At 48.4% G+C, this 12,999-nt stretch overlaps 1 protein-coding gene across 2 annotated transcripts in view; it reads right to left on the bottom strand.

The window, feature by feature from the left end:
- The window catches only part of LOC138737124 (bcl-2-like protein 11), a 65,419-nt gene that overhangs the window by 45,965 nt on the left and 6,455 nt on the right, over positions 1 to 12,999 (bottom strand). For both annotated transcript variants that reach the window (XM_069887677.1, XM_069887676.1), the window contains exon 2: positions 9,323 to 9,444. In XM_069887677.1, the coding sequence (XP_069743778.1) occupies positions 9,323 to 9,444 (122 nt within the window). The remainder of the gene's footprint in view (positions 1 to 9,322; positions 9,445 to 12,999) is intronic.

Here is a 12,999-nt window from a genome sequence, read left to right as displayed (position 1 = left end):
GCCACGTGTAGGACGGAACTTAGCCCCTTTGAGTTGAAAGGTTTATTGTAGAACCTATTAAAGGTTCTCTCAGTGCTCCATCCTGCCTGGTGAAGTATACCCCATATAGGGACCTCAGCCCTATTGGCTGCCGAGGTCACTGCCGCTCTTGTTGAGTGGGACCCAAACTGAGAAATATCCACTCCAGCCACTCTCATGACCTCCCGCAGCCATCTGGCCAACATCTGGGGAGTAGCCCGCCAATGCGGTTTCTTATAGCATATAGAGGTATTTCTCAGTTAGTCTAATATGTTTTGCACATATCTTTTTAAACAATCCAACAAATATAATCTTTCATCTTCCCCGTATACATACAATGAAAATTCTGTCCCAATTCTCCCTTGCCTGTCAAGTTTCAAAATATCTGTAACTTGAATACTTACACAGTCCTCCTCCCAACGGATATGGTCCATACGAATGTGAGACAAATTTGTACCCTCTGGGCCGATGTCAAGGCCACCAGCATAATCAGCTTATGGGACAGGCTACGTAAATCCAAACTGGAAGTTGGTAACAGTAGCCTTAGATAGTCCAAAACAATCTTTACATCCCAAATATCCTTATATCAGGGTACCAGAGGACGCAAGTGGAACACTCCTTTCATAAATGTTTTGATCAGGGGATGGTTCATCATCTCATGCTCAGAGTCCTGGAGCGTCAAGAAAGCAGCCAACGCACTCTTTACTGTATTCACCGTGCTGTAGCTGGCCCCCTGCACATAGAACATATCGGTCAGAAAACTCAGTATGCCTCCGATAAGAGGCTGACTGTTCATTCAGTCCGATTTGTGCACATTTCCCCGCATAGGAGGCATACTGTTTGAGATGTCTCTGCAGGATGTCCAAAATTCTAGGCTGTAGAGTTTTTATGTCGGTCCTCGCTCTTGCAATTTAACAGATTTAAGTGAGACAGTGGATATCTTTGACACCGGTTGGATTAGCAGACCTCTGTTTTTCGTGAATATCAATGGAGTCCCCACCATAAGACTAAGGAGTACGGGGAACCAACATTGAGAAGGCCAATTAGACACATCCAGCAATCCTGAAACACCGTCTTCCTGCATCTTATTCAGGCACTTCGCCACCAAGGCGAACGGGGGAAATGCATAAAAGTTATATTTAGCCCAGTCGAGGGTAAAGGCGTCATGGGGATCCGGCAGCCAGGACACATACCTCGGAACCTGGGCATTAAGCCTGGATGCAAACAAATTGATCTCCAACATGCCAAAAGTGTCTGCTAGCTCTTTAAAATATTTCTTACCCAGAGTCTACTCAGTGCTATCATTGAATTTCCTAGACATCAGGTCCGTCTGTACTGTGATCCGACCCGGCAGGTAGGCGGCAGTAACCCAAATGCTCCTCTGAATACACCAGTGCCAAGTCTCAATGGCTAACTTATTACAGGAAGGATATTTAAGACCTCCCATATTATTGAGGTAGGCCACAGCTGAAGTGTTATCCAACCTCAGCAGTACATGAATGTCAGCTCCCCTCGCACAGAAAGACTTTAGTGATGGAAACCCCGCTAGCATTTCCAAATAATTGATGCCTGATTTAGAGGCCTCCTTGAGCTCTATGTCTGTCCATCTGCCCCCAGAAGAGACCTTAAGATTCGTGGTTCCCCAACCTTCGCCACTGGTGTCTGACCCGATCTCCAGGTCTACCTTTCTGAGCTCGATCCTCACGTAAGCCCGCAAGATATGGTCAATCCACCATACCAAGTTGGATCTGGCTTCACTAGTAGCCTTATGAGCCTGTCAAAGTATCCCCTAGCTGCCTTAAGAGCAGATATTTCATCCCTTTCCAGGAACCTATAATAGTGGGCCATATTGTACTGCCAGGAAAGCTGCCTCCAGTTTCCCAATCAACCTGGCCACCTTTCTTAGCAGGACAGGTGTCCTGATCTCTGTCGTTTTATCCTCGGGTAAGTCTCATGTCTTCTGTATCAATAATGAAACAGAGGAATTTTAACCTCCTGGTAGGCACCAACACTGATTTCTCAGGATGTATGAGAAACCCCACATGGCTTAATAATCTCGAGGTGGCTGCTACGGCACTTTTTGTTTCCTCAAACGATCTATCCACAATAAGAGCATCGTCCAGGTAACCCATTACTATGTGCCCCTATTTACTGAGCTTGGCAAACACCGGCTTCAGTAGCTTGGCAAATGCCCTGGGTGCTGAGCTCAGCCCATTCGGCAAAGCCTTATACTGCCATAGCTCTCCTTCCAGGAAAATTTTAAGTGTACTGTGGGCAGATCGCGACCGAATAATATGCGTCTATCGAGGCCATGTAATAGCCCTTACGTAACATCGGCAACACAGAGTATATGTTATCTATTTTAAAATGCGTATACCAGACATATTCATTAAGATCAGATAAATCCAGTATCACTCTAGTGCTGCCATTTCTTTTGGGTCACTTGAAGATGTTTGATACAAACTCATATTTTTCATGGCTATAACGTTCAATAACTTTTTTCCTTTTTAATGCCATGATCTCAGCATGTATAGCCTCCATCAGTTGTGGTCTGCGCATATATGTATATAGACCCTTCCTCCTTATCAGAGGGAATTTGTGGCTTGAATTCGATCTTATTCCCCTTTTACTGTCTGTTGAATAGAAGTATCAGTGGTAATATTACACCAACTGTCATAGAATAGCATTAAGTGACTGCCAACCATTAAAGCCTTGTAATTATCAAGCGCACTCAACTGTAAATGCGTAGCATTCACTTCCATGACCTGCCTTGTCTGCGGGCTGGTGCATTCTGGGCCCAACTCTGCGAAGCACTTTGAGTGGGAAAATTCTGCTGCCAATGTCTCCACGGAGGGCGTTGCCCTAAAAAAGACCTGCTGGCTGTAGCCGCTCGGAGCGGGAAACCGCCTCGGGTTTGGGTCTCTTATAAATCGTGGAAGAGCATTTGTGCGAATGCAGTGATACCTTTAACCAGTGACCCCTGTAGTCTTTGCAATTTCATGTCTTTTGCCCTTGTGGGGACCTTAAAATTGTCCCATATCGCAGGGTTTGCCTTAGGCACCTCCAACAGAGGGCAGTTACACGGCAGGGGTATTTCTTCTAGTACCATCTCCTGAAAAGCATTCGACACCACATATGTTATACCCTGCAATTTCATCCTCTCACATGGGGAAGGGATGATTAGTGCAGTGGTTAGCCCTACACTATTACAACGTCAGCAATCCGGGTTCGAATCAGGCACCGTCTGTAAGGACATTCTTCCTCATGTCTACATGGTTTTCCTCCCAGCTTTCAAAATGTACAGAGGTTGTAGGTTAATTGGGGTATTTGGCAGCTTTGGCTCATAAGCCGGAAGGGTCTGTTTCTGTGCTCTATATCTAAATTTTGTTTAATTAAAAAAAACACCTATCATTCTTTCAAACTCCAGTGAGACCTGGCCCATTCTACCCACTCGGGTTAACACAGTATTTCAGGAATTTGATCTAGTGAAATTCAACTGTATCATCTCTCACACAAGTCTATCCTTCCCAAACCAAGACATAACTGGTCCCAGAATTCCATTTATTTTCTCACCTAAGCACTGTTCCGAGTCTCAAGCAGCCCGACCTCAGCAGTGGAGAATAGATGCTGGATGAAGTTTCAGGTAGCCAACAGTATCCGAACCTTTTACACAAAATAATTTCTACATGGAGGGGGGGTGGGGGGGGGGGAGGAGTCCTTATTATGAGGGAGAATAAACAAACTAACTGATAGTTTCATAAAAATAGCACATCATTAAAAGTTTTACGTGCTGAATGAATATCGGTTGTTTGTCGTCTGTAATGTACACCACAGTGGCTCGTATCCAAGCTACTCCAACAGCATTTCCGAAACTCATGACAAATCAAGGTTTTCCACTGTCCCTCGGTACCCTTGACAATAAACAAGTCAGATTGTTTATCGGAGAATGCACCAGGTGAATGGGAACTTGCAGGTTCCCAGATGGAGCTGATGGACGAGATGCTCGCGCACATGGGTGACCACACCAACTGCCCACTCTTCGAGCGCGTCTTCCTCGACCATATGTCCGGGGACATCCAGCCGCTGCCGGTCCAGAAGAGCTTCACCGACCCGAGGAAGGTCGCCCAGAAGGCCCGAGAGCAATGGCTTGCATGATTCCCAGAGGGCTCAGTGGTCCAGCAGTTCACGAGGCACGACCACACCAAGTCCATCCCCCGCGCTGCAGTAGAGCACCCGGCCCCTGCAGGGGCCCCCAAGAGCATAACCAAAGCCACAGCATCCGCTCCAGGTCTCTGCTTCTACCACCAGCGCTGGGGAGCCAAGACTCGGAAGTGACGTCAGCCCTGCTTGTTCCAGGGAAATGACCAGGCTGACCGCTGTTAATGGCTCTGGTGGCTGGCCAAGGACACAGCCTACTCTACCTGTGGGACTCAGTCAGTGGCTGGCGGTTCCTTATTGACACTGGAGCCCAGATCAGCGTCATCCCGGCCACGGCCGTCGAGTCCAGGAACCAACCTCGTGGACCTCCCCTCCGTGCGGCCAAAGCAACAGCAATCCAAATGATGGAGACAAGACAGCCAATTCCAGATCGGCCAACAGAATTTCGGGTGGAGGTTCACCGTCTTGTCCCTCCCGACTGCCATCTTGGGTGCAGACTTCCTCCTCGCACACGGGCTTCTGGTGGACATTCGAGGTAGGCGACTGGTGGACGCCCGAACCTTCCAGGCTGTTCGCCTCGACGCCTCCCGCTTGGAGCAACCGCAGATGGCCATGATCAGCACACCCAGAGACAAGTTCCAGCGAATCCTGGATGAGTTCCCGACACTCCTCAAGCCACAGTTCTCCGCTGCCTCGCCGCACCACAGGATGTTCCACCACATCCCCACACAGGGCCCATCGGTTCACGCCAAGGCATGCCAGCTTCCGCCTGACAAGCTCCAGGTAGCGAAGGAGGAATTTTCGCACCTGTTGGAGCTGGGGATCATTCGGCGGTCCGACAGCTCATGGGCCTCACCACTCCGCCTGGTCCCAAAAGCCTCCTGCAGCTGGCATCCCTGCGGAGACTATCGACGGCTCAACGAGGCAACCGTACCTGACCCTTAACCCATCCCTCAAATCCAAGACTTTATGGCCAACCTGCACGGTGCGAGGGTTTTCTCCAAGGTTGACCTGGTGCATGGATATCACCAGATCCCGGTGCACCCTGAGGACACACCCAAGACGGCCATCATCACCCCCTTTGGCTTGTTCAAATTCCTGCACATTCCGTTCGGGCTCAAGAATGCCGCTCAGACCTACCAGCAGCTCATGGACTCTATGGGCAGGGACTTGAATTTAGTCTTTATTTATTTGGACGACATCCTCGTCACCAGCAAGGACCGGACGCAACACAAGGCCCATCTACTAGCCCTTTTCTCCCGGCTGGCCAAATTCAGCCTTACCATCAACTTCGGCCAAGTGCCAGTTTGGGAAAGAGTCCATGCAGTTCCTGGGCCATACCATCATGGCCGAAGGAGCCACGCCCGCCGCTGCGAAGGTCATCGCTATCAGGGAGTTCCCACGCTCAGACAGCCTCAAGGGGCTGCAGGAGTTCACGGGTATGGTCAACTTTTACAACTGATTCATCCCAGGAGCTGCGCGCATCATGCAGCCGTTATTCGCCCTCATCGCATCCCTCAAGACGCTCGCTTGGAACCCAGAGGCATGCACCGCATTCGAGGCCACCAAGGACACCCTCGTGAAGGCCACCATGCTCGCCCACCTGCACACCAACCTCCATATGGTACTCTCTGTCGATGCCTCTGCCACAGCCGTCAGTGTCATCCTGGAGCAGCAGGTGAATGGACATTGGAAGCCCCTGGCATACTTCACCCGCCTGCTCCACCCACTGGAATGCAAGTATAGTGCCTTCGACCACGAGTTACTGGGCATGTACCTGTTGTGGCAGCATTTCTGCTATTTTTTGGAGGGGAGGACTTTTACTATCTTCACTGACCACAAACCCCTCACCCAGGTGCTCGCGATGGCAAAGGATCCCTGGTCGGCCCACCAGCAGCATCACCTCTCCTTCGTGTCGGAGTTTACCACCAACATTCGGTACAAGGCGGGGAAGGACAATGTGGCCATCTGCGCGTTGACACTCGGCCTCGACTTTGACCAGCTCATCCGGGACCAGGAATCTGATGAGGAGACGAGGGCCTTCAAGACTGCCATCACGGGCCTGCGGTTCCGAGACCTCCCAACTCCGAGCGGCGAAGGCACCATCCTGTGCGATATCTCCTTGGGCACCCCACAACCAGTGGTTCCCCAGCAGTGACGCAGGCAGGTCTTCCATCACATCCACGACCTTTCACATCCATCCATCATGTCCTTGGTTCATATAGTGGCAGAACAGTTTGTATGGCATGGGCTGCAGAAGCAGATCCCGGGCTGGGCCAGAACATGCACCCATTGCCAGATGTCCAAGGTGCACAGGAACACCAGGGCGGCCGTACAGGAGTTTGAGCACATCTGGGCCCTTACCCGTTTCCTGGGGCAACCGTTACCTGTTTATGGTGGTGGACTGCACCACTCGCTGGCCCGAGGCGATCCCGATGCCAGACACCTCCTACTCCCGAGCACTGTTGCATGGTTGGGTCACCCGGTTCGGCATCCCGGGTCACCTCCCCAGCGATCGGAGCGCCCAGTTCACATCTGCGCTCTGGGCACAGCTCACCAACAGGTTGGGGATCCAGCTACACCGCACCACAGTCTACCACCCGCAGACCAATGGACTGGTTGAATGTCGGCACCGCCACCATAAGTCGGCACTCATGGCCCGCCTCACCGGTCCCGACTGGGCGGACGAACTGCCTTGGGTGCTCCTGGGCATCCGCTCCACTCCTAAGGAAGACCTGCAGGCGTCATCAGCTGAGCTGATGCGCCACTGGCACTACCTGGTGAGTTCGTCAACGCACCTCACAATCCCCAGCGGTCGCCACATGAACTACTTCCTCACCTCAGGGCACACTTGGACTTGTTAGAACCCCCACCAACGCCCAAGCATAGCACCCGCCCGTCTCACTTTCCCGGCGAACTGCCTTCCGTGGAGTACGTTTTTGTTCGGTGGGGCCAAACCGTGGCACCTCTGCAGCAACTGTATGAGGGGCCGTACAGGGTTGTACAGCATTCCGGCTCGACGTTCACATTGGACATTGGCGACAGGCAGGAGCTGTTTACCGTGGACAGACTGAAGCCAGCACACCTCGATCCCACTGAGCTCGTGGTCGTAGCCCAGCGCAAGAAGCGAGGCCGCCCGGCGAAAAAGGACATTGGTGCCGGTTCTGGGAGGGTGGGTGTGCTGTGTGGCAGCTCACCACGAGGTAGGCGAACCGGCCCCGCTCGTAAGCCACACGGCGGGGCAGCCGGCCAAAAGGGCACTGTCGGGGGAGGGGGGGTTTCCCTTCCTTCCAGCCCGGGGATCAGAAACCCGCGCTGGGGGACCACGTGACGCCCAGGTGACGTCAGTGCCCTCCAGCACGGTTCTCAGCCAGGTCTGGGCTGGGAGTATAAGTGCAGCCCAGCACCCTGCAATAAACCAGTCTGCCCACTGAGCTCAACCCGTCTGGTTGTGTGTGTTATTGCAGGAGCAGGGTAGCTGCCGCTATATTACACTATTTTTTAAAACGTTAATTTTGTAAGAAAAAGTAAAAGTGAGGCAGTGTCTTTGCTTCATCGTTGATTCAGGAATTTGATGGCACCAGGGAAGAAGCTGCCTTTGTGCCGCTGTGTGCTTGTCTTCAGGCTCCTGCACCTTTTTCCCCGAAGGTAGCAGAGTGAAGAGGGCCTGGCCTGGGTGGTGGTGGGGGGGTCCTTGAGGATAGCTGCTGCTTTCTAAAGACACCACCTCTTGCAGATGTTCTCGATGGAGTGAAGGCTGGTGCCCGTGATATTGTAGGCTGAGTTAACCACCCTCTGGAGTTTTTTCTTGCCCTGTGCGATGGCGATCTCCATACCAGTGCTGCAACCAGCCGGAATGATCTCCATGGTACCCCTGTAGAAGTTTGGGAGTATTCAACGACATATTGAATCTCCTCAACTCCTCACAAAGTATGGGTGGTGAGTTTCATTGTGATTGCAAGGGGATTGTCCTTGCTGTTTGGATTAATACTTATCCTTAATTAATCAAGTTATCTGATGTTAATCTCACCTCTTTTGTGGAAGGTATGCAAGTAAACTGCTACATTCCCAATGACTAGATTTTAAAATTAATTCCTATATTTCTCTAAAATGGTTCAACAGATGCCATAGTTCTTTTTTAAAAAAGACCCAATTATTGGTGGTGCAAAAAAAATTGTACCCAACGTACACATTTAAACAAATAAAGAAATGTAAACAAACTGCGCAATAGAGAGGGAAAAAAAATCAATAAAGTGCAGTTTGGAGTCCAATTAAACCAAATTAACTTACAAACCTTATGTTTTGGAGGGTGGGTAACCAGAGTACTCGGTGGCGGTGGGGCGGTGGGTCGCCTCAAAGACATGGAGAGAGCGAACAAAATCCTTACAGATAGTAGTAGATTCAAACCTGGGTTGCTGAAGCTGCAATGGCATTGCGCTGACCGCTGTGCTAACCGCGCCGCCTAATTCACCTGCTGGTAGCGCTAAACGTACAAGTGCAAGTCAGTGGAATGAAGGTTACACGTTACAATACTTCAATGCAACTATATTTAGTGTTGCCAATCAGGAATTAACATGGATGCATGTCTTATAATTTGGTTCACCTTCCATGTCAATAACTACAACCTGATACTGAGCCATACTGAGCACCACAGTCACTCTACAACTAAGAAAGAGGCTACAAAAGAATATCAAAATCTCTTTTTAGATCAAGTACAGGTATGAGCCACTTAACGTCTATGATACATGCTGTGAAAAAGGGCGTTTTGCTTAGTATATACTTAGTGAAGCTGTACAAATTTACACAAATTTAATTTTTTTTCCCACTTTTTGTGTAAACACTTTCTTAGCCTGTATCACGCACAATTTAAGAAAGAGGATCAGGACCATCCACGTCGGTGTTCTCAACTTCCTCATAGTGTTCTACTGGAGGAGTTTTAGGCCATATAACCTCCATGTCACTCTGTAATGCCATGGGGAGGTGTTGCCTTCTCCAGGAATATGGCCAGTGTTGTTTTTCTCGTCTGCCTTTTCTTTTCTTCATATTTACGCCTGGTTACGTCATGTTTTCCGATCGGGACTTTCTGAACTCTTATGGGATCACCAACGACGGACAAATAAGCGGTCGGACGTTAAGCAGCTCATACCTGTATCCTTATGCTGACGAATTCATCACCTATCCTCCTCAACTCCTGTCCGATCCATAGCTCTATCGGCACATCCATTGGCAAGGACTCGGAACTTCCCTGGATTTGAACGTGCTGTGGACCTGCAAGAATAACAGCATTTTAAAGCATGAGCAACCAAATGCACAGTGTAATACAAGGACTCCAGCTCACTGTGCTTGGAGGCCCTTGCATTCGCGGCTCAGTGAATGAATCAGCATCTCAATATAAGCAGCTATCACATTCTTGAGAGAAAGCTTTGGATTAAATCATCCATTTATTCCAAAAAAAATTTTTTTTTTTTTTTTTAAAAACACAAGCTTTCGAAAATTGCACCAATTGTACAAATAACCATTTGAATGTTTTGCATACCATGTTTTAATATATTGCATCTTCCAACCCCGTTATCTGGAATTCAAGCAACTGTCAGCCTCAAGCAACCGGCAAAAAAAAATTGTTAAAATAAATAGGTTAAAAAAAATACAGAAGTTTAAAATTGCCATGCCTCGCCGTTAGTTCACCAATCACGCAATCTCAAGCAACCAGAAAACTCACTTACCTGGCATCTACCAATCCGATGGGTGCTATGAGACAATGGACCAGAATTAGCCTACAAGTAGGTTAGAGCTCCCCTCCCCAATGTTCCAGGTCTACCTGAGTGCATCGCGCACCAAGAGGGAACCAGCGAGACCCAACCCAACACGAGACCTTGCAATGGCAAAACCCACTGGGATTGCTCTTCGATCACCACATCCACTGGCTGAGCGTGACGTCAGCAGGTCATGCAAAGGCAGTCGATGTTTCGGGTCCGTCCTCTTCTTCGGATGTGCTGAAAATCAGGCACATGCTTGAATCGGAAGGTGTGGGGAAGGGGATGGAGGAGAGGGGGTGGGGGGAATGGAATGGGGAGGAGCACAGACTTGGGCCGCATCTGCTCCCAGAATGAGGCATTCCATTCCAGGGTATCAGCGATGCCCTCCTTCTTCAGAAAATATGCTTTCCCTCAGTTTTTAAAAAAAAAATATACAGCGTAGTCAAAGGCCCACCTAGCCCATGAAACTCATGCTGTCCAATTACAGCCATTTAACTTAGCAATCCTGTATGCTTTTGGAACGTGGGAGGTAACTGAGCGCCCACCTACGTCATGGGAAGAACGTAAAAATTCCTGACAGAGCTGGATTTGAACCAGGGTCGCCATGCTAACCGTGCTGCCCTAACTCAACTTCCATTACATTTCCTCCTAAATCTGCCCTGTGAACCTGTAGGGTACTCCTGATGTAGCCTATTTTACATAGGGGAGGCTGGACAGATTGTAAAGAAAATTTAAAAGAAAACTTTGTTGAGTGCCTTCACTCAGTCCGCTGCAACAGCGAGGACCTCCCAGTGGCCAACCTCTTCAGTTGCACACCTCAGTGCCACACTGGCATGTCGGACAAAGGCCTCACGTACTGCCAGGTTGAAGTCACTTATAAACTGAAGGAACACCTTATATTTTGTCTCTGCAGGGTGACAGAGATAACAGAAATGTTTTTGGGAGATAAACTGGGAAAGGTTTGTTAAGAGTAGGTCACATGCAAACACTTTAAAGACTGATCTTATTTGAAATACTGGAGACATAGTGGCTTCTCACATGTTTTTGCAAGAGCTTTGAAGAGGGCTCCAGAGACTTAACTAATGGTTACTTGTTTATCAAAGCAACAGATGAAAGAACCACTATTGTCTGCAGGAGAGTTTTGCTGTTGTAAGAGGGTCATGTGGTTTTGCAAGCAGAGAGAGTCAAACAGGCTTTCTCTCAGTCTCAGTGTGTGTGTGTGAGAGAGAGAGAGAGAGAGAGAGAGAGAGAGAGAAGCAGAGATCACTTGAAAGTGTCAGCCAGCAGAAGTCACTGGGACTGAAACAGGACAAGCTGGCAAGCTTTTGGAATTCAGCCTGATTGAAGCCCTTTTGGTTCATGCAAGAGGAGAGGACTGGCTGTCTAATATTTCACTTGGAATAAGGGAAACGAAAAGGAACTCTGTGATGACCTGAAAGAAAGAGATTATCATCTGGAAAACCCTGACGGGGCAAGTTTCGTCAGCAAGACACTGAAGTGGCTGATTAGAAAGGAATCAGCTGTGGGTGTCCTGGAACAACATATCTCTCTCTGAAGGAGCTTTCTTATCCCTCTTCCCCCACCCCTCACCCACCCTGAACTTTCTGATTCAGGTGTCTCCCTGATTTTCAGCACACATGAAGGTTGGTTACTTCCAATGGATGCTGCATGACCTGCTGAGATTCTCCAGAACTTCTATGTGCTGCACTGGTCCTGAGCAACTGCAGATTTCTTATTTACCTGAACTAGATGCAAAAAAAAAACAGGTGATTGTGAATGTCATTCACAATCCCCAAAATTAATCTAACTAAAAATAGAGGTAAATGTAGAAATACTAATAAAAACAAAAAGGGTGAATGATATTGGAATAAATGGATTTACTCTAGCAAACTCACAAAAAGTAATTTACCTGAAAAATGATTCTCTCTCTCTCTCTCTCACTCACTCTCTCATTGCAATGAAGAGGGTAGAAGAACTTGCATCAGGTCAACCTGACTGACAGTTTCTTCCAGCCTGATTAAAAACTCCAAGGTTAATTCTCCACTCTAGAATTCCTCATCCAGTCCCTACATTGGAGTAGTTAGACCATGCTACAGGGAGATTTGGTCTTCTACATTTGGGAATACCTGCGGAGAGGTCATGTGGCTCCTTGCAGTTGCCGAATTAAATCTTGGGAGTTCCCTGTGGGGAAAATCCAACCCAGTGACTGTAAATTACCATTGTGAGAGCGCTGCGTGTTTATTTACAAAATGCTTAGATTTTGGAAAAAGGCGAATCCAGTAGAGCTGCTACCTCACAGCTCCTGTGATCCGGGTGCAATCCTGACCTCCAGAGCTGCTTGTGTGGAGTTTGCACGTTCTCCTCAAAGTGCTCCCATTTTCTCCCACGTCCCAAAGACGTACAGGTTGGTAGGTTAGTTCGCCACTGTAAATTACTCTGTATGCTGGAGAGTGATGGAATCTTGGTGGAGTTCATGGGAATGTAGGGAGCATAAAATGGGATTAGTGTGACCATCATGAACAGATGGCGCAGAAGCAGTGGACCAAAGGACTTTTATCATGCTGTATGAATCTATGACCACTAATCCCATGTTGAAAGCATCAGGAGAGCTCCCCATTACTCGTTTTTTTTTTACAGATCACAGTGTATTGATTCAGATTGACACTTTCTGCTGAAGGAGAAATCAACCCCCAAATAAGATTCCAATGCATGAATTAGAATAGTAGATTCAGGGTTGTAGATGTATGACAGAGATAAAGAAGAACTGCTTCTCCCAGTTAGTAGGTGAATCTGTGAAATTCTCTGCCTAAGAAAGTAGTAGAGGCTGATTCATTAAAAGTATTTAAGACACAGATAGATTAACGCAATGGCAGGGAATTAAAGGTGAGGGGGGAAAAGGCAGGTGGATGGAGCCAAATCCACAGCTCGATCAACCATGATCTTATTGAACGCCAGAGCAGCCTCAACAAACCAGTCAACTGACTCCTGCTGCTATTTCTTGACCTTGGTAAAACAAAGCTTTAAACCAGTGGTTCTCAGCCTTTTTCTTTCCACTCACATACTACTT

Source organism: Narcine bancroftii, chromosome 6 (genome assembly GCF_036971445.1).
Source record: "Narcine bancroftii isolate sNarBan1 chromosome 6, sNarBan1.hap1, whole genome shotgun sequence".
Classification (NCBI taxonomy): Eukaryota; Metazoa; Chordata; class Chondrichthyes; order Torpediniformes; family Narcinidae; genus Narcine; species Narcine bancroftii.
The sequence above is the reverse complement of the archived record's forward strand: the minus strand, read 5'-3'. Positions and strand labels throughout refer to the sequence as shown.